The sequence below is a fragment of the Bombus fervidus genome, chromosome 10, assembly GCF_041682495.2.
Source record: "Bombus fervidus isolate BK054 chromosome 10, iyBomFerv1, whole genome shotgun sequence".
Lineage (NCBI taxonomy): Eukaryota > Metazoa > Arthropoda > Insecta > Hymenoptera > Apidae > Bombus > Bombus fervidus.
In genome coordinates, this window is record NC_091526.1 from 9,107,085 (window position 1) to 9,131,432 (window position 24,348).

The 24,348-nt window shown below is 36.2% G+C and overlaps 2 protein-coding genes and 3 long non-coding RNA genes across 5 annotated transcripts; 3 read left to right on the top strand and 2 right to left on the bottom strand.

Annotated features, from left to right (window-relative positions):
• Positions 1–363: 363 nt before the first annotated feature.
• LOC139991766 (uncharacterized) lies at positions 364–3,322 on the bottom strand. The gene is made up of 2 exons (XM_072012134.1): positions 1,688–3,322; positions 364–1,012 (listed from the first exon to the last, which is right to left on the bottom strand). The coding sequence occupies exons 1-2, from the start codon at positions 1,803–1,805 to the stop codon at positions 561–563; spliced, it is 570 nt and encodes a 189-aa protein (XP_071868235.1). The 5' UTR covers positions 1,806–3,322; the 3' UTR covers positions 364–560.
• LOC139991765 (neuropeptide CCHamide-2 receptor-like) lies at positions 3,023–13,263 on the bottom strand. Its single transcript, XM_072012132.1, has 6 exons — positions 12,390–13,263; positions 10,109–10,257; positions 9,098–9,297; positions 8,709–8,890; positions 6,314–6,528; positions 3,023–5,831 (listed from the first exon to the last, which is right to left on the bottom strand). The coding sequence occupies exons 1-6, from the start codon at positions 12,609–12,611 to the stop codon at positions 5,591–5,593; spliced, it is 1,209 nt and encodes a 402-aa protein (XP_071868233.1). The 5' UTR covers positions 12,612–13,263; the 3' UTR covers positions 3,023–5,590.
• LOC139991769 (uncharacterized) lies at positions 6,528–7,915 on the top strand. The gene is made up of 2 exons (XR_011800900.1): positions 6,528–7,520; positions 7,625–7,915. It is a non-coding gene; the product is annotated as an uncharacterized lncRNA (long non-coding RNA).
• On the top strand, positions 9,212–11,075 carry LOC139991768 (uncharacterized). Its single transcript, XR_011800899.1, has 2 exons — positions 9,212–9,332; positions 9,417–11,075. It is a non-coding gene; the product is annotated as an uncharacterized lncRNA (long non-coding RNA).
• An 8,314-nt stretch (positions 13,264–21,577) lies between the features above and the next one.
• Positions 21,578–22,337, top strand: LOC139991349 (uncharacterized). The gene is made up of 2 exons (XR_011800803.1): positions 21,578–21,829; positions 21,896–22,337. It is a non-coding gene; the product is annotated as an uncharacterized lncRNA (long non-coding RNA).
• Positions 22,338–24,348: the final 2,011 nt, after the last annotated feature.

Genomic DNA, 24,348 nt, shown 5'->3' on the forward strand with positions numbered 1-24,348 from the left:
CTCATCGCAAATTATCATCTATGCGATATTCAATTTTAGCATAATTAAATATTAGTTCATTTAAAATGCAAATTATACTTACGGGTACATATAGTTAATATATGAAAATAATTCACATCGTGATTTCCTTAACACAACTTCCGCAATTAACATTCGATGACTCGTGTGTATGACTAGAGTGATTCAATAGAAACAGGTACAGCTTTGAATAAGTTTGACTAGATAAAAAGTGATTATCAAGTAAACTGCGAACATGCATTTATGAGAAACTTATGAACGTACGTAATATGCAAAAATATATAAAGTGTGCAAAATGGAGTAGTCGTTAGAATATTTAGTCGAGCAAGTTTCTGCTTAAGTTACATTTCTTCAGCAGTATTCATAAAAATATGAATTTGTATAAATATTCACAGTTTACTATTCAAGACCCTGATGGAAGCTTAGACAAAGTCTTAACCATAGATCTTAAAAAATCAGCAAAAATACAAATATTTCAAGAAATTTCACCATCGTTTCAATGAGAAACGACGAGATTCAATAAAACTCCGTTAGTATCCATTTTAAATGCCCGACCTCATCAATTTGGCAGTATAATCTCTTTGTTTACTCGCTAAATGCAAGTCCAAGCTTCTCAGCATTCTGTCTTGAATCTCCTGGTCGTGAGACGACGTACTTTTGCGTAAACCAGTTCTACAATGCGCCACTCTCGGCTCGTTCCTCGAATAAATCCCCAGTCGAAAGTCAGAGTAATTCGACTGAGACGACTTCGAGTTTACATCCCATTTCGCCTCGCGAACAACATTCTTCATGAACCCCACTGTAGCTCTGCGACAGGTGTCGTAACCCAGCAGTTGAATCCTTTTACCGTGAATCGCGTCTAATTGAGGCTTATTTAATTTGCTGTTAGTCACTCTGTTCATGATTGTTCCAACAGAGTCGGGTGTCCCGGGAAGATCCTCGAACACTTTGCGAAGAACTTCATTTGTCAGGTCTTCCTCGCTGCTGGACTCACCTGGCGAAAAAATCCAGGTGTTAACTTTGTGTCTGGTTCAATTAACTGTGAAAACGTAAGAAGGCAGAATGAGGCACGAAAACTGTTACATATCGATTCCGGTTTGTAAACCAATTTTAAAGAATTGTTATTTTCCATGATAAGAAAAAAAAAAAATCAAAATTAATAAAAATATCGATTTCTACGTCCATTATATTTTGATTCTATACTTTGAACGATTCTGCCTTCTTTGCATTCCAAAAACAATATTTAAAAAATTTTTTCCTAATATCATAACTATATCACAAGATATTTGTTTGTTGTATTACTTTATTTCACTTGTACTTAATATTAAAATTCGTCTGGATATCACTTTTGTAACATGGAGCGAAAAATGTATCTGATCGGAAACTTTTCCAAAAAATAAAATTCTTTTCACAATGTTTTTCAATACACGAGAGAAAAATGGATTGAATCATTATAAATTCAATGCCTTACGTTATAAATTAGCTTGCAAGGAAACTAAATAGAATATCAAGACAGTCTTCAAAGAACAGATACGAGATACTTGGGTTGCAGATAGGTTTCAAATTTCTAAAGAGCATAGGAAATTAATGATCATGGCAAAGAGGCCTCATAAAGAGACCAGAGAAGATGCTGGAAAAATCGAATAATAAATTTATAAATTAATGTTACCGAGATCGCTGGTATGGTCCGTTGTGTACGTTCCCTCTTTGATCTCTCGTTGCAGTTCCAAGATTCTGGCCAGCGCCAACTGCAGATACTCTCTGGCATTCGGCTCCTGTATAAACATCACATGAGTATACACGCTCTTAAGTACTTAGTTTATATCTTACAACTTCCAGGATCGATAATTCACTCATAATCGACATTCGCGCTGCACTCATGGAATTTACCTTCATCGATTTGGCCTTCTTGCTATCGTTGTTTCCATCTGCCAAACACGGTGCCTGTATCGTACAAATAGAACACAATTAAAAACTAAACGTGTACACAGAAAGCGTTTTTCTCGAACCACTTACCGACGAATATCTTTTCATTCTTACTGAGACACAACGAAACCACGAAACAACTTCACCATCGATCCACTAACGACCTTTCACGAACGACTTCACGCGATAACACTTTCTTTGTGGCACAGAATTAACGGCAGTGAAAAATAAATTCCTGCTCTCGGTCTTAAGCTTCTGCTGCTTTTCTCTTCCTCCCTGGATCAGAGATGTTTCCCCTTCGAGCTAATGGTTCTTTTGTCCATCCAGATTCTTCTCCTTCCCCCAAAAGACGGTTCTTTCCTCGTTCCAGAGTACGGTAGTTACGAATGTAGTTACGAAAACCGTTGACTGGCGTCGATGGGCATCGACTAACCACGTCCAAATCGTAGCAGTCCCTTGTTGCACTAGAGACTGCTACGAGGGTGACGGTTTGCCATGGCTTCACCCACTCTCCGCTCCCCTTTCAAAACCCCTAGAAACGTGCCCCTTGCACTGGGCCACCCCTGCAGATGCGAACTATTGTATCGGGAACCCCTGTTTGTTCGACGCGTGCCCTGTGCCCGATAAAAACGGCTGGCACGCGCCCCTTGCTCGAAACTCGCAGCGAATACGTTACAGACATCCCGGAACAGTGGCCATAGAATTGGTGTTTGTTACCCATTTCGTCGAAGATTGTGGGGATAAGACTCTGATAAATCTTGTCCTACTGGTTACTATCGATTCTTACGCAAAATGGAAACAAAACGGTAGAATGGAATAAAGAATGGTTTATTCGTGGAAGTAAGTTTGAAAGGACGTGGAAGTGCTGTGTTAACTGGACAGGGTTTTGGTTTGTTAATGTTATGGTAATTGGTCGTTTGCATCTGCACCAGATTTTTGAGTCCTTCGTATTACGTATACATCTGTTCATAAGTATTAGGGTACTTGATATAAGCTAATGAAATTCTAAGCTGAGTTATTTGGAAAATTCTTCAGTTTTATGAAACACATATTGATTGCACACTTTTTGCTGCTAGCGCATGTCTGGTATTCGTATCTTACTTGCAGTCAACGCGGAAAGGAGATATTTGAAATTTCTTAGAAAAATACCTTTCTCGATAATTTTCCACGTAAAGTTCCAACACGTGGCTTACCGTGCTTTTTTTCAGGATTACGCATCATTATCGATCACAGCATCATTTCATTTCCATTTTGCACGTTGCACAGAAATTTTTCTCGAGTTCTTCCCATTTTTGCCTTTAACCAGCCTTCGCCTGTTCCGAGTAAAACACGAGCTCTCGAAACGAGTGGCACGTTCATTTTCTTCGTAAGGTCAGGGCTACACGAGCGTTGCAACGACGTCCGTTGCAGAAATATATTGTCGTATATTGAAGCGCACAGGCGGAGAATGTGAGTCGCTCCAACATACAACAATGTACTTCTACAACGGACGTCGTTGCAACGTTAGTGTGATCCCGGCCCGAAACGACGTCGTAGTGGAGAATAGTACACCGCACAGACTGTTAAAGTTGCTGTCTCTTACCGGGAAAAATCATAACTTTAACAATAAAAGTCAAGCGCTACTTTTCGCCTGTAATACATTTTTCAAATTCACGGACACTGTCAACACTCTACATGTTAACATGATTTAATTATACCCAGTTACTAGTAGGTTGTTCAGAAAGTTTTGTAGTTCTGTTATTATGAACTTCTATCGAATAATGAACAAATATTGTTCCAGGTTGGCTACTAAAGAGAATCGAAGAGAAACATAGAAAACTCGTTGACAAAACAATTTCCTTTTCCCAGCGTGACGAACTCTATATCTTTCACTTATTGGATATAGTATTATACAATAGTCTGGTCATTTAAAGAAACTTATTGAAAAGAGATACGCAAAAAGTTAGATACCCAAGAATCTTGTAAGAACTGTTTACGCTGACAAAAAAGGACGAATAGTTTTTAAGGACAATATTCATGAAGTTACAGATGACAAAAAATCATGGAAAGAAACGGTGCATATATTATTAAAAAGTGCTAATTTTACATTCCTTTTAAATCTTTCCTAACCTTAGCTATGAATTTTCAGAACAACCTAATATAAGTATCGTATCTGCAAACTATTTACGGACTGTGTCTCGTAATAAACTAAATCTACTTAAAAAAATAAATATAGTAACTCGAATAGCTAAGCGTTAGGCCATATTTGGCACAGTTCGCGCAGTGTCCGGTCACTTTTTCGAACGATCCAGAAAGCCAACTTAACACACAGCACGCTACGTCTAGTGGGAATAACAAACCCGAGTCCTGTCCGTAGATATGAATTTTTATTCTCGCCACACAGAAAGATTAGGGTCGTATGGTACAAGTCAGTTGGTTATGTCCGGGCATTTACATATTCCAACCTTGTATCGATTCACTTGGAAACGCTTCCGTCGTTGCGTGGCCTAATTACAGTTATAATAGGGGTATCGAGAAGACGTCCAGACGTTATCTGAACGACGAGAACGTCTATAACGTACGGAAACGCGACGGCCAATAGACGTGCGATGCTAAATCCTGTTAACAGGGGTGCACGTCAAACAGGAATTCTCGATTAACAAGCGAAGGGGGCAAGGTCGTCAGACAGAACACAATTAATGCACACAGTCCCTTCTAACGCCCTCTCTAATTAAATTTCACCACGCGATTCAATAACGTCGGGATCGTCTCTTCTCTTACGTGCGTTGTTCAGTTTGCCGCGATACAATCCGTCGAATGGTTTCATTCAAGGATCGACGCGACGCAACGCGGTAAGTATCGTAATAAGGAAAGGATCGGAGAAATGGCGGGAACCAGAATTTGGAAAGGGTGGGGAGAGGCTGGGAAGAGGAAAGAGTTGCAAACGGCTGAGGTTATCGACAGGCCGCAATGAATTAATTCGTTTCCATCGGCTCGAGAAGGGGATATAATTGGGATTCGATAAAGGGGGACTATTTTTTTAATCTGGAAATTGACTTAGCGATCAATCGATATCGCTAAAGGCAAGCTCAAAAATAGTTCAGGTTTGTTATCGACAATTAGTCAAACGATCGAAAGATAATTGTTCAAAGCGATTGGAATATTAGTTACCGCTTGTCTCGAGAATGTCCTATTATTCGTGTTATGTGCTCGCGTACCTATACCGATGCACAGAGGCATGAACGAGGCAATTGGTCGAAAGTGTTCTTTGTATCAATGGCTTTGTTTCGAGAACCGGTCTCTCCTGATACCGAACTGCGGTAATCAATTATATTACACTATTATTTTATGTCGAAGTCAATTAACGACGTTGAAAATCCTTAAGCTAAATTTCGAAAGCTGAAGCTGCACTTCGTCGATCAAATAAAAAATTATCGCGATTGCACGTACAGATTTACGTATATTTATAGTTACAACTAAGAATTCGACTCATGTATTCATTGTCTCTTGTGATTCAATCATAATCGATCATTAATCATAATTGAAACATTCAACGTAGATCTACCTTACTTGCGAATGGTCCTCGATTTTTAACAACGTTTAACGTTAGTCTTCATCGTGCTGACATCTCGAGATCATTTTGAAAAATGAATTACGATCTAGAGTTTCAAGTCGGTCTCGTGGTTCCGTCACTTGTTAACTCGTAAAGAGCGGTCGAATTCAGTTCCTGAGTGTTTCTACGGAATATCGAGCCGAAACTGGTTTCGTTGTAGTTGTCTCGCCCAACCATTCGTTTCCTTTGTGAAAATTTCGCTCTTCGATTACCATTCCTGTCTGAACTGTTCGTTTCTGTTCGACAGACGCTTAACCTCCTCCTCTTCAGGCAACAACAAAGATATCTGTTGAATCTATAAGCAAAACCTTGTTCATCGGTCAGTACGAAACTTTATATTCAGATATGAAAAGCTTTCTGTTTGTTTTTGAATTGTTTGTTTGCTTTTTTGAGTTTCCGGTTTACAAACGTGTTTGTTTACAGACGTGTTTATACTTGTTTATACTGCTTGGTTGTTTGTTTAGTCAGTTATAGTATGGATATGTTATCATTTCATGCAACATGTAGTACAGAATGTAATACAAGAATTAGAATGCAGATATTTATGCATTTCAAAATACTTAAATAACATGGAAAAAGGTAGAAGGGGAGTGGAACAAAATTCTGTTTAGGTTTCATTTTTCTAATCGTGTTCGTAAGAACATAAATTTGCATAAACATCTCCAGTCTATGTATAATATTTTAAGGAGAATGTGTGCTTCGACTTGTTATTTCTTTTTACAATGTTTTAGGTTTAATGGCTGACATTTGATAGGTGGCTTATCTTGTCATACTCGCCTCTTGCGAAATGTTCCGCTGACAAAGTATAGAGCGATGGGATTGACACAGCTATTGATGAAGCTCAGACAGAAACCAACGATCCTGAAGGCATGCCAATAGTCATCGTAGTCTTGCTCGGATGATGGACAAAAGTGGAACCACATCATAAACGTGTGGTACGGTAGGAAGCAGACGAAGAAGATAACTACAAAGGCGATCACCATCTTCCCAACCTGTTGATCACAGCGAACGAAAGATACGTATTAAACTGGGACAACTAACCTGATACTTGGCCTAATTAGTTAAAATTTAATTATTAGAATAATAATAATAGATTAGAATATTTTTTAGTAAGATAGTAAAAAATCTGAGATAAATTTTTAAATGTGGATTAGGCATTACAATATTACTTCTTAAATTCTGAAATAAGCAGATTTTTTCTATCGCGTTTTTATCTTTCTCTTCCGCCATTTTCTTCTCCATGATCCATTTCCTACTCTTTCGCTTCGTTTCCTTCCTTGCTTCTCTCCATTTTCGTCTTTTCTTTTTCTTCCTTTCCTTCTCTACTTTTAGCTTCGCTTTTCTTTTTTACCTTAGTTGCCTTCTTTTCCTGTCGTTGTCTTCGCTTCATCCCCTTTTCCTCCATTTTCTTTCTATTTCTTTTTCTTTCTCCCTCTTTTCTATCATCTTACACGATGAACAGATAAAGATTTGACGTGACAACTAACGCTTGTCAGCAAGCTTTACGATATGTCCATTTAAAAATATCTATAATAAGATTTCGCAGGTATCTGCCTCAGATCGATCGCGACCTTAGCAGGTTTAGTCATCGTTCAATCGATCCTGTAAATATGCTTTCAACATCTCGACACCGATGTCGTTAGATAATACGCCTTTGCCTCAACTTTTGAAATATTACGTCAAATAAATTCTCAAGTTCGATATTTAACTTCTTTCACAGAAGTCTTTTTTATCTGAAAGATAAATAGAGATTAGCTGGAAGAAAACGTCGCCAAGAGAAATAGTCTTTTCACAGTCCAGGAACAAATCTGGGAAGAGTGCAGGCGTTCTAGCATCTACGAAAAATAAAGAGGCGATAACTCGTAGTCGTTCGAGCGAATGGATCATTTTGGTTCGCATGCAGCGTGTCTTGGTATGGATTGCCAGCGGATACCAGTTAAATCGAATCTCTCGTACAGGCGTAATTCTCAGCCGTTATCTAGAGGTGATTTGTCATCGCTGTATTTATAGGCCAATCGATTATATTATTTGTCCGAATTGTTCCATGAAATTGTATTAATCTCGAAACTCTATTTTCACGAAACATAGCTACTGTTATTACTATTACGAAATGGCTTTTTGTTATCAAAATGGATTAGAGAACGGTTGAATGCATTTGACGGACGAGAACATTGGAAAAGTAGAAGTAAGAACCGTGGTTATTGAAGGTTCCATCGTATCTTCGCTAGACACGCTTCGATGCCACCTTCTATCGAATCAGTCGAAGTGAATCAGAATATCGAGTCGCCTGTGAAGTGATTTTTAAATCAGACAACAATGATATTCTGTTATCGAGTATTTTAATACACTGACTTGGTGTATTCGATCAAGCCATTGCACCCACGTTGCACAAAAAGAAATAAATTTATATTGAAATAACAATTGGTCGAAAGACTTGATCAAATATGCGAACGATATTCATCTTAAATTGTGTACCAAATGTTCAAGTAAATTATTATTTTATATACAATAGAAACAAGGAAGATGAAGAGTTGGCTCGTTGAAGAAACTTCATTGGATACGTCGATACTTTAAAATGATCGACCGTCACTTTTCATTCAAATACAATACGGAAAGTGAAGTTGGATTACACGCTGAAGGTATTGCCAGAGAATATCCCGATCTATAGTGATTTATAATTAGCATTCTATCCCGGAAGTTATGGAGCGCTTTCTTCGAGTTGTTGGACTAGACTTGTTTCATCGATGTTTAACCGTATATTGGCTTAACGTTGAATTACACAATCTTATTATTGATCGTATCGAAGATTGCGTAAGTAAAGTATAGTTTATAACAATTACACCATCGACTCGAGATTTGCGCTAAATTAATTCGCTCTTCTTCTTGCACCTTGTTACTCGGGTACATGATGAGCGTGAAATCTTTTCAAAATAAATAATTTGCATCTATAACTCACACTTTAACAGTTTAAGTAACAATGTATTACAATTTCAATTTATTTACAAATTGGCTGCATACGTAAGCAGTGTAATTTCATAAAAATATCATACAGGTAGCAATTTCAATTTCTCTTTTCTACACCTTTTCACTGGTATACCTGTATACCTTTTGTGTCAAAATTATATTTTACTTGAAAATTGTATAATTTCATAACAATATCGATTCACTCTACCTTTTTGCGTGCTCGAATTTGCTCCAGCCGATGACATCCGGTGGATAATTCGCCGGGCATGTTCCTGGTGGACAGTTCCAGGTGTCGTGCCATTCCCAGATAGAATCCTGTTATAACGAGGAACGGTATGGCGTAGTAAGCCAGGAACTTGAATAACACCATCCCTTTCTTATAGCTCTTACCTGCGTTTCAGAACGAGAAATAAATTATACGACTTCGTGGGTGTGACACACGGAGAAATGCCCAAGCGGAGATCGTAAACGAGCAGCTATTTCGCTTTCTGTGTGTTCAGTTTAGGCGAAGTATACTTGCTCTTGTAATTCGTTCCCAGATTGAGTAGAATAGTTTTTTAATCCGGATAGAAATATTTCAACATGTGAGATACTCACCGAATTCCACGGGGAAAGGGCTACAGATCTGGATGCTGTAGTTAGTCTTTATATCTACTATCAGCACGTGAGAGAAAAGAGCACCTGGCATCGCCAGAACAATCGCCAGCACCCAAATAAGGCAGGCTATTAGTATCGTTAATGGTTTTGCACTCAATCCGGCTACATGGCGGCGAATGGGATTTACGATCGCGCAGTACCTACGATGCAACACGAGCATATCTTTCTTTTATTTGTAAATCAATTTTTATTTGAAATTTAACCCTGAAATACTACAGAACGGAGTAATTTATACTCCACTTAAATGTTTCTTTTAGAGATGTTTGTTGTGCGTGTATTTATTACTGCTGAGAAATGGTTGTTATTTATACGTCCCGAGCTGTCTCGTGCAACAAATATACCAACTGTAATATTAATATATCGGCAAGATGGAAATCTTAAATTATATATAGACTTCTGTTTTACAATTTATTTATTATTTTACTATTTATTATATTACTTTATTTGTTTCATTATTAAATTTATCACTATTGAGCAAGGATGTTTAACGCTTTCTGTTTTATTAAACTTCACTAACGATACTAATTCAAATGTACAGATAGATTCTGATAATTATTTGACATGAAGGAAATCAAAATTATTTAGCAACGTATCGTTTGTTCGAAATGAGCGTTATGTTAATAAAATGATATGTAATTTTCAATATAGCGTTAATTGTATTGTGTACAAAATGTAGTATTGCAGGGTTAAGATCATTTTATCCGATCAAATCAATTCTTCAGTTATACTTATTTTAACGTTGAACTTTCTTATTAATGTAAATTAATTGATTTTCTTAATGGCGAAAAGGAAATTGGACGTTTAAGATTTCGTTTCGATTACTGATTAAACGCACGAACAACCGGTCGGTCGATTGGTCCATTAATGGGGCGGAACTTCACTAAAGTTAGGACGGCCAGCCTATCCCTGAGACAACAATTTCCTCAACCGTAACTGGGTTTGACAACTTACCTCTCGGCTGATAACGCGGTCAGAGTGAAAACTGAGACACCGATCGAAATATCCTTGGCGCACTCCGATAATTTGCAAACTGCCAGGCCCCACGGCCATGACTCGATTGTGTATAGAAGAGACGTGAACGGTACACTCGTTATGATCACCTGAAATACACGAAAGTTAAAAAGAGAAGGTACACGCGTATTGTATTGTATTGTATTGTATTTCCACGGCCAATTGTACTCGTATTATTCAATCTGCCCTTTATCGAAATTTTATTCGAGTATTTTTCTGTACTTTTGCAAAATTTGATTGAATGCTACGAATATATGGGAAACGTTTGAAAATCTGTTTCGTTGAAAATGATGCCTTTGAAATTTCGATAGGTGAGAGCGATAAAATAAACAATACTCGATATTATATTTGTACGGCATCGAGCATATAGTAAAATTATTAGAGAAACATTTATCAGGATTCATTGTTATCGAGAAAATTAAAATAAAAAGGAATCCGCGATAATGATACAGGAAAGTCTATTAAAAATATTCGTGATGAATTCACGTTCCACATCCTTTTAACACACCGTGTAACGTTCATTCAATTTGCGAAAAAAAATTCCTTCGTTAACTCGCTAAATTTCATCTGAAATACGAACATCTCTGATGAATTTCGAGATAAAAGGGGGATACTAACAGGAACGTTTTGTATTGAATATTATAATAAAATATGTAGATTAAGCGAATTTTCTGCGATTTTATGCGGGATGTACAAATTTCGTCGTATGATCGAACACTCAATTATGCTATTGCTCTTTTTTCTCAGTGGTAATCGTGAAATACACATTTTCTTTGTGTTTAAGCATGATCGTTCGAACACTATAATCGAGAAAATATTTATTTATGATTTTCACAGATGACATCGTATGGATCGCATTAATCTTTGATTATTCTCCGTCCGGCTATAAATCGTTCATGGATCAGGATGTATAGCTACATATATCATAAAGTAAGCTCAATATCCACGAAAATAAGCGTGTTTATAATCGAACTTGCTATTGGTCCACGATTACGTGTCCAGAACGACGGAATTTTAACGGCTGATTCAAGGTATCAGGTATTCAAGGTATGTAGCATGTGCTTCTTTTAGATGCGTATTATTTAGTAAATAATATGGTGATTTATGAAAATATTTGAATATTTCTAGAAATTTTTATGAAAGTATTACACGTGTGATAAAAAAAATTTTGAAATTTCGTTACTAGACTATCATGATTATATTGGTAATATATGTAACAAACTAAAGAACACGTATAGAAGTTACAAGATATTTATTTCAAGCATACAATTCACAGAAATCGCTATATAATATAAAAATATACTGTGTTATACAAGAATAATAATGAACTTCTAAGAGACTTAAATTTTTCTATATGATACGTGATAATAAAGACTAATGTCTGCGTTTCTCATATATTTGTAGGATATAATACATTTTATCAATATAACCACGATAATCGACAATGACAATAAAACTGTCATAATATATATTCAGAAAAATGTTCTATGATGGACCTTCAGATGCTTTCGTGCGTTATCGCACCTACTTACATTCTACGCGAAATCGATGACGGAGAAAGTACCGGATGTTCTGAACTCGCTCGCGACAGATTTATACGCGCGATCCGACAGTCTGAATAAATTCGATATATCGCCAGGATACAAATGACATGGGGTCCTAGCAACATTTTCCGATTGACGGGAAATCGAAATGTAAAGAGGATCCCGACGAAGGAAGGAAAGATTTTTCTCATCTATATTCGGAATATTCATGGGTTGTTAGTTTCCACCATTCCAGCTTTGTCGCAATTTATTTCCAACTTATTGGACATTCATTTTGATTTATTATATATATTTATACGCGAAATACAATGGGTAGCAGAGGGATTTTTCAAGATATATGAATCATAACCACAAGAAGTACGGTTAAATATTTATCCCTTCCGTGTTGGTAAGCTGATGAATCTTTTGATTGTGGCTTGCAAGAATAATAATAGATTAGTTTAATTCTACCCAGTTAATTATACATATAGAAATATGTTTTCACAAAATTTATGCTATGAATTTTTCAATACATTCTATATTTTACGGGAGGAAACTCTCGACATGTCTTGCCCATCTGAACGTTTCTCAAACGTGCACGAAATCTTCTTCCATTTTATTCGACGTCAGGGATACCTTTTTTTAACGTCGGTCTTGAATGATACATTAGAGATAATATATACACATCCTGTCCTTACCAAAAGATCACCCAAAGCCAACGAAAGCACGTAAATGTTGGGCACATTTCTCATGCTGGCGTCGCTCAACAAAGTAAACACCATGATTCCGTTTCCAATTACACCCACCACCAAGATTAATAAGAATATCACAGGTACTATGTACGTTTCCGGGCGCTGGTCGTATGGAACGTAATTATTGTCCTCCTTGTTGGAGATCGTTGCATTCAGATTCACAGCCATCTGTAAAAGAATAAATCCACGTCTTTTCTATTCCTGAATATTCAACCGCAGTTACTGCAATTTACTCCCCTTTACCACGTTAAGGACAATTTGAAATTCTTCAACATTTTTCCAGCAAATTTATTTATTTTTCCGCGCAATAACAAAGCAAACTATGCGTTATGTATTTTATTTCCATTTTCAAACGTTGAACGCGCGTACTAACTCTATTCGTTACACGTATACAGTTTTATAGAGAGACAAGATTTTATTTGTCAATGAAATTAAACATGAATTTCATCAATCAGAAATTGATATTTCTATTTATTTTAATTCGATCGATTGCCCTTCGACAAATTGCACCGGTTGTCGATCGTTATTTCTTCACGCTGTTTCTACGTCTAACTATCGAATGATTGGATAACAATTTCTCATCGAGCCGGAGAATCGCTCGGATTTCGACGATCAACTACTAGTTCAAAAATTGAAACGATACCAATAAACGTGCCTTTCTCCCTCGTAAAACTAGTCACTCAACTATACAGTCATTTGAATGTATTGTAAACGTTCTACTTTCCGTGTATTTCCATGGAAGTTAGCTAAATTGGTATGTGGGCGAATGTGAATTTACGTGTGTGTTTATTCACTAGAAATAAAACGAGAAGACTGCACGTTCCCGTGGAAGGTAGGCAGGCAAAGAAATTATCCATTTCTTTTGATATTTCAGGAAAACTACCTCGAAACCTGTGTGTACGTTTTAAACAAATTATTCGCCCAACGGCACGTGGTAATACCCTGTAATCGGACGTTTTATAGTTTGCAGCGATAAGGAGACTGTACGAATATTTAAATTGTATTTATCGTGGCTATGTAGTTATTGGAAAAATTGGAATATTTATAGAAAACTTTTACGAATATTATGTATTTCATGTGAAATTATTATAGTTATATCGGTAAAGTTTGAAAGAAATCTGTAAATGTATATAGAAACTACAAATATACATTTATATCGCCGCCACTAATATTTCGTAGAGATCGCAATATTTATTTAAATAATTTATCATGTTATTAAGCCAAGATATTCAGTCAGACTATTTTTAACATTTATTATACGTTTAAAATAAGTGTTTATACTATATACTAATTTTTGTATTAAGTGTTTTAGTATTTTTCAAGCAATTTTTTATTATTAAGTAATTATTATATTATCTATACATAATAGTGTCCCGTTAATGGTTCTAATTAAATTCCAAACTGTTTTATATAACACAGACAATATATGCATAAAAGTTTTCTACGATAAATATTCAAATATATGTAGTGTGGCGAACCACTGTAGGTAAAAGAAGCAAAGAGAAAAGATGTATCATTCGATACGAGATGGATTTCTCTTCACGTGAGAGAAGAAAACGTCCCTTTTACCAGTCGAGTGCGATTTCCTTCAGTTATTGACTAAATTTTGTCTCGACGTTTTAATATCATTCCCCAACAATGGCGCAAAAATCTAATGTGTATTCTTTAAAATAGAAAAACAGGTAGAGGGACGAGGAAAACGAAGCTCGTCCGCCCAACAAGCGATATTTCATTGAAATATTATTTTTTTTCTTTTCATGAAAAATGTTTCTATAAATAACGTTTATGCATCCCTATAAATTCTATTAGTATTTAAAATATATCGCTTGTTTGTTCGTGGTCCGTGTTTTTCTTTATTTAAACACGACAAGAGAGAAATGAAAACGAAAATAACTTCATGTAAGCGAATCTGACGGAACGTTCAAATACTTTGGCGTCTGCATATTTTCCACGATACTTTTTTCAAGCAAGCGAACATCTTGTGTATTCACTTTTGCATCGTCTGTTTGTTATTTCCAGCAAGTTACAGACGAAGTTGCAATATCACGGTTCCATCGCTTCAGCATCCTGTTTTCGAATTAATGTGGTTGAGCCACCCGCGTCAGATGGATATACATCTGTGTACCTTCTTTTGTAGAATATTTGTCCAACGTCTGCTTTTTAAATTTCGATCACATATTCTTTTGTAAAGCACAAATTTGTTTGAACTTTCGAGTTATTTCCTCGCTCGGTGAATACTTAATCAATAGTAGTAACAGCGCTGTATGTTGAAACATGTATATCTTAAATATATAATTAATGGTAAACACGATTCTACAATATTAACAATATTGTAGTTCATTAATATAATGAATAATTGCAGCTGTGAATACTATATTACAATGAATACCTACTAAATATTAATACCTGTTTAATATATTGATTAATTACACTGACCCGCAATAAACCTAAGGAACCACCACAAACCAAATCCTTTTAGCTTAATCTCTATTCATATAAGTATTTTCGGTTTATTGATGGTCCTTAGAACAATCCTTATGTTTCTTGCACGCTCTTACAAATTACGGAGAAAGCAGATGTTTGTCTAACGAAATAGCAGGTTTTTCACATGAACAAGGACACCCATAAGTCACATCTGCAGGAGACTGTTGAAAATATAAATAGAAAATTGTTGAAAATATAAATTTTATAAAACTGTTGATTACAGTTTTATTACACAACGAACACCCCTATTATCCCACAAGAAATAAGGGGATCAACTTTTCGTGGTGTCGATTGTTATAATCGTAATGGGAATTTACTACTCCCGTTGACGCGCTTCAACGCGATCGCGTCTCTCCGCGATTGGACGAAACAACAGTAATTGTTAATTGCAATAAATACCTTCTAGCCTGTTTTAAGTTTTACCAATCTAATCAGGATAATCGAGTCTCATTACTCAAAGCGAAATTTCCAAATATTTCAAAGGGCTCCCATAAGCTTTCGAATATTTTTTCGAACTACGATAAAACTATAATACTCAAGGATAAATTAGCATGAAGACATTTTGAACGTAGTTTTTTCGTGGCTTGCCACGCGGCGTGTTTCATTAAAATTTGTTAATTGCCAGAAGGAAATTCACGCTGCGTGTTACAATTTTCAGACGTTTTCAATTTCAATTTCTTTTGCAATCAGCTGAAAGTTGGATAGGCACAAAGGGAACGTAACTATGAAATTTTCTCTCAGCGTGTACACGAGGTACCAGAGTTCTTGGGGATCAAGCATGAAGATTAGGGGTAACTATAGTTAGCGCAAACGGGTAAACGTTGTACGCGATTGTAAAGATAAGACACGAACGTAAGCGAAAATGCTTACTAACGAAGTATAATATACGTTGAAGATTGCACGTTAGAATTGCAAATTGCGACGTTGTATCTTGCTGATCTGAAAACGCCAACATCCTAGAAAACCTTTTAAAGGAGAAGAGAACATTTGTGTTGGAGAAACGATTCAAGAATGCAATATAATGGAATGATATTCGTGTAATTGTCTTTTAACTCTGCTTTCCATCCTGGTTTTTTATTCCCTTTTATCTTCGTAAGTCTTTAAATAAGTCTCTTCTATATTTATCATTGAAAATATTTTAGTTGGAAATGGAAAGGAATAAGCCTTGCGCTATAGTGTCATTTTTCATTTTCCGATACGCCGTTCCTTTTGTCCCATGCAAAACCCACGCGTCCATATCTGGATGCTCGATAACGAATCGCGGCACAATAAAAACTAATCAGATCGATCGCGTTGCTATATGACCTTTCTACCATTTTAAATTGATATAAATTCAACGACAGCGACAGCTTCGAACGTTGCACGGTACGGCATTTGGACGAGGATTTAGGACAAAAATCAGAATTTGCGGGCCACGTTTGCACGTTCGCAGGCCACGTTCTCAAGTTCTACAGTGCGGCGTTTGAATGAGGATTCGGGACAAAAATTTTTAAAATACATATAATATGCAGTTTTCCAGAAATTTGATATCAGGGAATTCGATGTATAAAAGTCTGTTTACCAAATCTCCCTTAGTATTTTCCCTACTCCCTGGCTCAGTTTAAATATCATATTTATTGTTTTTGTCTAGCTCCTTTTTGTAAATTAAAAAAAAACAAGATTTTTGTCAGATATTATAGACACCTAGTAAAGAACAGAGTTTTCATGTAATTTAAAAAATTTTTTGAGACAAGTGTGGTAAAAAATCAAGCTGCGTGGCGCTATTGAGAACTATTCGACTCGAAAATGCTCGTCGATGCTATTTCGAAACTTCATATTCTGACGAGAAATCAATACAAAAGTAACTAACCATAGAAGCTACAAATTTTTTAGAAAGTCAATTTTCCATGGAAAAATGTTACTATTGTTGATATTTATAGCATCAGTCTCCAACTACCTAATGGTAAAATGAACGAATGGTTCAATATAAAAATGTACAGTTAGAAAGATAATTCCAAATTTACTATCATAACGTACGGGTTTATAATGTAAATACGCACCATTCAAAAGAACAAATAATTCTGAAGGCAAACTGAATACGTAATTCCAATTTCTAAAAGTTTTTTCAGTTTCGTACCAATATAGTCGATCGTTATCGAAAAATTTTTTCAGAATTCAAACGATGAAAGTTGATAGAGTTGGTCAGTTTAATTTCCATGTGATTCAAATGTGTAATAGATGTGTGATTATACTAATCGAATACTAACGATATCGCTTTAACGATACTTGAAAAAGAGTTCTAGCTCTTCTAATGAAATAAAACACAGATACACATGAATTAATGGAATCTCGTTCTACATCGTTTAATTTCCAAAGGACTTTCTTATCTTCTTAGGAAACAGTGTTTTATACGTAGTAACGATACCATCGATGAACGTATGTGTAAATTTCACGAGCTGAGTCGCGTATCTTGCACGATCGTATTCTTCGAAACTTTATGGGTTCCCATAACGATTCTCCCGTCTGTGAAACTACGTATTGTCTCGCTTCGTTACCGGCGAAGTTAAACGTGGTGTCTTCAGAAGTGATATTTCACGAAGTTGATAAATAAGAGAAATGGAACGAAATCGACCGCGTTCAAAAGAAATTGCACCGTCTGAGTTTAATTTATCTATGTCGTAGAATCGCTGAAACTTCGTTATTTCACAAACATTTCCAACGATTTCGTCACGCTTTCGTGATTTCATGACTGGTAATATATTCCTTTCGATTCCCTGTTTGTAGAATTTTATGAAGATCTCTGCAGCTTCAGCGCGATGTTCCATGTCCCATGAATCAGACTAGATTTACGCCTGAACTTCATGAACGAGTTTGAAGCGAACACAACGTATGACGAGTTTCGTGCCATGCGTTAAAAGAGTCCAACTTAGTTTTCAAACAGTCAGTGAAACGTAAAGCGACCGTGGCTATGGTATGAAAGGATATACAGGATGTTAAAGCTGTGAACGATATTTATAGGATCTTATATATTACATGTCAGACATGAAGATAATGAAAAAATACTTATCTAGAAAAATGTTATTCGAGGCTTATGTTTTAATATACATAGTTGGTTACACGAATTATTTTTGAAATAAATATTTATCCAAGATAGTCATACGAAAATCATTTTAAATTTACTGATAGCTGCACAGATCGATGAATCAGCCGATGAAATTTTCTCTTCATTCTACTCACATCTCGTGTTTCTCATTTTAAGTCAAATAGAAATTAAATATATAACAATGGAAATTCTATTGTTGTTTGTTTTCTCAGGAGGAACGCAAGGTTCGCGTAAAATAAAGAGAAAAATCTATAATTCATAAATTTTTACCACAAAATTAAATTGTCTATGAATGGAAAAATAAGCCTTAAACCTTCTTGTGTATGAACATTTCGACCTGTTGAATGATACACTGTAAATGCCGCCCTCTTCTTCTCATCATCCTGTTACAAGTATCGTGTTAAAAATGTAGTTCTCAAAGTGTTTTTTTAATCGTCTACGATCCCAGATGAAAGGAGAACTATCGTATTACGTTCTCTTAGAGCAATTGAAAAATAACTCTCGTACTTGCGATCGAAACATTCAATCTGCCAGTTTCAGACTCGTTAATGGCACCAGTATCATGCCCTCGACGTTCGGAATAAGATGTATCTGTTCTCAATATCGTAGACATCCAAGCTATCTATTTTCTCTCTTCTTATGGTAGGGTGAAATTGAATCGCGGTTTTGGAATTTCTCGGTCGCGAAGAGAAATGATCGTGATAGGAGTATACCTTGTATCGAACTCTACCAGTTGAAGTAAATTCACGGGAATGTGTCAAGTTTGACATAATCCAATTACAGAAGTCATAGAACTTGAAATATTATAATTATTAAAAATGTGACTCCCTTCGATAATGTAGTAGTAAAACCATCTTGTTCCAGTATGCAAGTGAAGCACAATTCTATAGACTATACTATTATTATTATACTATACTGTTCTTTCCATAAGTTAAATACACAAAATTTGGTAAAGATTGTTTCACAGGAATATCGACACGCATTTAAAAATCGCCCTACTACCATAGCTCACACATGGAATTAAAAGGATTGTCATTGCATTTATAGTTGCAGTAGTATTTGCAATAATTGATGTTAATGACGTTATACAAATATTATCCGCCCTGTCGCTGAAAGTGATTATTCGAAATTGCTTCGGACTGAAATGCCGTGAATTCGTTGCGACAGAGGGTAACAGGTGTCATGTTGTAAATATAACGCAGCGGGACGCGACTAAATGTAATTTTTTAATAATGATAATCCTGGTTGTACTCGCTACGAGCGAAATGGCGATTGCGGTGCACAGATTTAACATTGTAAAAATACGTCTGTCATATACATATTCTATGGTGTGCCACGATCAACCAACTGAAACCGATTGCCGATGAAGTGTGGCCGAAAAATGGACGATGTATGTGTAACGACGTTTCAACGATCCATTCTAATGGGCCGCGCATATTCATTCTCGTCCAAATTCGACCAGTCGTGCGAAAAACCCGATTTTATTCTTTTATTCTTAAACGCGATTATCTGGTTTGATGTATAGAATCAGTACGCAATAAAAGCAGCTGATATTACGATATTGATTTATCGTTTTCACGAGTGTTGGATTCTCTGTACCTGTTATACGTAATTTGCCCAGTTTAATACGATACAGAAAAATTAATAAACTAACTCGATAGTATTTCTATCTTATGTGTATTGAATGGTGAATTTGTTTTCTAGCCGATCTGGAACGAATAGCTGAATTAGGCTCTAAAACCAATTATATTCGTTCTAACATACTCCACTGTAATTCTGTTTTAGAATAGTAAAAAATTAGTTCGAGTATGAGAGATGTGCTTATTTTAGAGGTTCTCTGTGTACAAACATTAGAACATTTCCCAGATGAAAACCTTATAGAAACTAATGGACAAATATGTGATGTTATTTCTTAGAACGAGTTAAATCCGAGAGATAACAACGGTATTAAAATATATTGATTAATTTCAAGTATATTCTACGAGCTAAATAACGACATTGATTCCTGCTGATACAATTGTCACGTTTTTGTTTTTATTCATTTTAACAAGCCAATGGACAATGCGTTGGAATAAATATTTTTATATTTAATACGAAGGGAAGACATTTCCAATGAAAAAAGATGTACAATTTCAAATAAGACAATCGTATCGACGCAACGTGTACGTATAATGGTAATAACTATATTAGGAGGAACCACAAATGAAATACCTTCAAGTTTGTTTTTACGCACCAGCGTATGGGAACATTTTAACCAATAACATACATATGTATGTAGAAACCAATGCCTGTATAGAAGCTCCAAGACACTCATAGCGTTCTGTACTGCGGATGATATTGCAATGGAAACCGAATGGTGGCCCATTAATTTCGGGATAACCAGAAATTGGTATTCGGAGAGTCCAAGCTATGGTTTAGGTTCCATTAATTATTTACTGGTCGGAACTTGTGAGTTTGAAGCGTGCTCTTTTAGAAGAAAGTTCCTGATGTATTGTCGATGTCGTGTTTGCGGATGAACTAGCATTAAGTCTCGATAGATGAACATACTATTTCCACGTTTGCGATGCGGTGATATTCCACAGCTTGTGTACCTTTAATCAATGTCTCAGCTTCCCTTAAACTTTAAAGCGTTTTGAATGGAATATTCACGCAAGTTCGCAAATGTTGTGTCGAATTATAATGATTTGTAGAACCATGTACAGTGTCGCGAGACGTCGTCCTAACGAAGAAGATGAACGATACATCACCGCGTCGAAGGAAATGGACGACTGTTAAGAGTTAACGATTACAGAGAAGATCCGACCCGAAATTCACTTTACGTATATTTATCGACCATATTCTCTGTTATATTCTTTTACGAGCTATGGGATCGTTTAACTTCTCCCTAACGACGATCGTCTCTGTGTCACAGAAATTGCATCGGTGGATCGTTTCCTTGGTGTGTAAAAGCTGAAAATTTTCTGATATGAAAGAGATATTCTCAATACACGTTCGTAATACGTTCGTAATACGCTCGTAGATAAAATACTACGATGCATCGAAGCTATTTGAGGCGAGTAAATGCACGATACACTATAGAAACGTAATGGCGCTGGTTTCGTAGTTTTTCAAGGCAGGCTGTTTTCTTTGGTCTGTAATTTATGGAATGTTCGCGCGAAGCTCCACAAAGCGGGGCTCTAAGGCAGAGTTCGCGTGGCTAAAGGGTTTTGCAAGATGTAAATACCGCTTCCTGGAAGCAGAAGAACATGCGAAACCACTTAGTACACGAGGTAATCTTTTGGGTATAAATTATTAATCCTTAAATGCATAGTGTCGTCATTTGATAATAAAACTTTTTTCTTAACATAGCAGATATAGGCATTGTGAGCAGAGATAGACTAAAGCATATTCCCTTTAAATGTGAGTTTATGAATAAAATCACTATACTACACATAGTTTGATACAAGTAACATAAAAATACTATTAAATTAGTTTATTTCATTTGTACGTTTGATTATCCCACTGTCTCCGTCTCTTGTTACAGTAAAATGTTTTAAAAATCGTGTTATGCAATTAACGAGATAAATAGCTTATATCTTTTAGACACGTTATAGCCATCTTTGATAGCAAAGTACTTTCCCAAGTAAAAAATTAAAAAAAAGTAAATGGCGTGAATTTAATAATTTTTCTATGACTTTGTGGTTTAATTGTATCTAGGAAGAAGAATCAGGGTTTGACAAATGTATTGCAACCATTTCTGTAACTCTTTAGCTACAGAAGTGTTCCACTTCGCATTCTTCCTTCTGGCAACGTGAAAACTCATCACGACGGATATCTTGAGGTACGAAGTTAACGAGAAACTTTATCCACTTTGTGACAATCTCCAGAATATAACTTTTTCAATTAGGTACAGAATTTGAACTTTCAAATCGAAATCTCCGTTCATTAGTTCGTGTGCAAATGAACCGAACGAAAAGGAACAAGTACCGTGCTGATGTGGAAGTTCAGCGTCCTACGAAAGTAATTCGTGAAAGTTGCGAACTGCCGAAGAAGTCTAAAAAGTTCTTAAAAGTCCATGGATAATTTTAATTTAGTTCTAAAGTGCAAAATACATTTGGGTACGATTAAAATTTCCGCGCCAATGTAAAGGGTGATCGTTAGGAATTGATTTCTGCGTGATGTCATAGCGAAATTGAGAGAACATATAGAAGCAAACCGAGCAAATATACCATTAAAATTGGCAAGCACCTGTCGCGTCGATATCCCGACACGATTTTATAGGCTTTCCACTTTCATTAGTTTCCCAAATTGCAATATTCGCGAGATTGGAATCAAACTAGAATTATATCTTCGACGATTATTGGAACGAGCGAAAATTTCTCCGGATAGTGATCACAGAATTTGTCAGTCAGCTGATAAACGTATTGAGCTAACATGATTTGCAACGGAAACCTTCCGTTTCCATATCAATTTCAAATCTATTTGGCTATGATCGCGCATCTCTCGATTGCCGCATTTTTATGGAAAACTCTGCTTTGCAAATGTACACAATCGGGTCGAACTATGGACGGACTGTTCCATTATTCTTTCTAATAAAAAATTATTATTTTACTTTCGGAATGGACCATCGAATTCATTTCTGAATAAAATTTCTGATCGTGGTTCTTTGTATACTTTGGAAAATTGTACGTTCACTTCCGAGATGTTAAATAGCACTCAAGTTTTGTTAATAAAATGTTCTCCTCTCGTGTTGTATTCTGGCTTCACCCCTTGAACTCGAGTTATCGCGACTAAAAAAGATGTGCAATTATAAATGTATCTGTCCTTCAAGCCTACAAAGTTTCATCCAAGTCTTGTCATTGGGATCGAATGCAAATTTCGAGTCTGTCAGATTTTTCTCTGTAAATCAGCTAAACTGTCCGAAGCTATTCTCTCTAGTAACTTGTAATAACTAACCCTTACTCGAATCTCTGCCCTGGGCAATGTTCGTTCCATTGATCAGCAACTTCAGTTACCGGTCACCTTCACTAAAATCGTTCCATGGCTCAATGCCTCGAGGGTGCACTTCCAGCTCCAACTGTTTTCTTGGACAATGTCCACTACCTACATCGATGGCGGAGAATTATCTGTCGTCTCGCGAGCAATCTCTCTGCAGACGCTGCCGTGTAAACTTGCAACTATTTCCTTGACAAATCATCTTCTGTGGACGACGTCCATTTCGTGGTTATTTAGTGCTTACTTTCACCAAAATTGTCGACCACTTGATCACTGTGGAACTTTCCGGGGGATTCTTAGTAGTTTCACCTACTTTCACAGACAGTGTCTATCCCAGATTAGTAAAATAAACAGGCTATCGGCACCTTATTTGGAACGTAGAACGATTTTCGCTATCAGAGATGCAGATTCTATCAAACAAAAGGGAGACACTCAGGGGAAAAGAAATTGACGTTAAAAAGTAGTTTCACAATCTAAACGAAGAATGTCGAAAAAAGAATATGCTAGGACTAAAAGAATGTTAAGGATATTAAGAGAAATTCTAGTAATAAAAAACGAAACTGATATAAAGTTCGAAGAATAAGAATAGATCAAGAATATCACCGAAGAAAATACGAAAAAGGAGGTAGAAGAAAAGACTGGACGAGAACACTAAACTGAAGTTTTAATGATAAAGAAACAGGAACACCAAAGAGGGTAGTTCCATCGATAAAAAAATAGCCTAACGATGCTAAAGATCAGTAATAAAGAAAGGTATACAAAGAGAGAGGCGGAATTGCAGCACGTCTGTACTACCATTCGCGGTATAATAGCCCTGATATATTGGAAACTTTTTACCTTGCTTTGGATTTAATAAAATTTGCAATCCCGCTGAAAACTTTTCACTTCAGTTCATCCCTTAACTCGCACTACTCCGAGATTCTCTCGTTAATGGCTGTATAGGTTTAAAGCAGGGGAAAAACTAACATTGGCAGAGGTTCGTTCTTCGACAGAAATAGTTTCGTTGAGACTATTCTTTCTAATCACTGCAACGCCGAGATTTCCAACGTCATTTTCTGGTAATAAATCCAGCTGATATCAACTACCGGAAGCACCTACGCGCACTAACACGTTCGTGATATTCATTTAAAAATAACGCGCGCGTGTTTTATATTTCCGTGTTTTCCTCGGCATATCATACTTCTTCATAACATCGTTGAACATTCGTCTGTTTACCGATGGCAGTAGGATAACGAGGGAAAAATATGTAGATGAAAAGGAGGAATCTGTTTTAATAACGAACTATGAATATCTATGCAAAATTTTACGAACATGATATCATGAACGACCTATATCTTCATTTGTTGTTGAATAAAAATTGACGGT

What these genes read in the sequence shown, in the direction of transcription:
- LOC139991766 (XM_072012134.1), bottom strand. Translation starts at nt 1,805, where the DNA reads ATGTTTATACAGGAGCCGAATGCCAGAGAGTATCTGCAGTTGGCGCTG. An exon ending in GGACCATACCAGCGATCTCG is followed by an intron (nt 1,013 to 1,687) that starts GTAACATTAATT and finishes TTTTTTCGCCAG; the next exon opens with GTGAGTCCAGCAGCGAGGAA.
- LOC139991765 (XM_072012132.1), bottom strand. Translation starts at nt 12,611, where the DNA reads ATGGCTGTGAATCTGAATGCAACGATCTCCAACAAGGAGGACAATAAT. An exon ending in CCCTTTCCCCGTGGAATTCG is followed by an intron (nt 8,891 to 9,097) that starts GTGAGTATCTCA and finishes TCTGAAACGCAG; the next exon opens with GTAAGAGCTATAAGAAAGGG. An exon ending in AAATTCGAGCACGCAAAAAG is followed by an intron (nt 6,529 to 8,708) that starts GTAGAGTGAATC and finishes TGTGATCAACAG; the next exon opens with GTTGGGAAGATGGTGATCGC.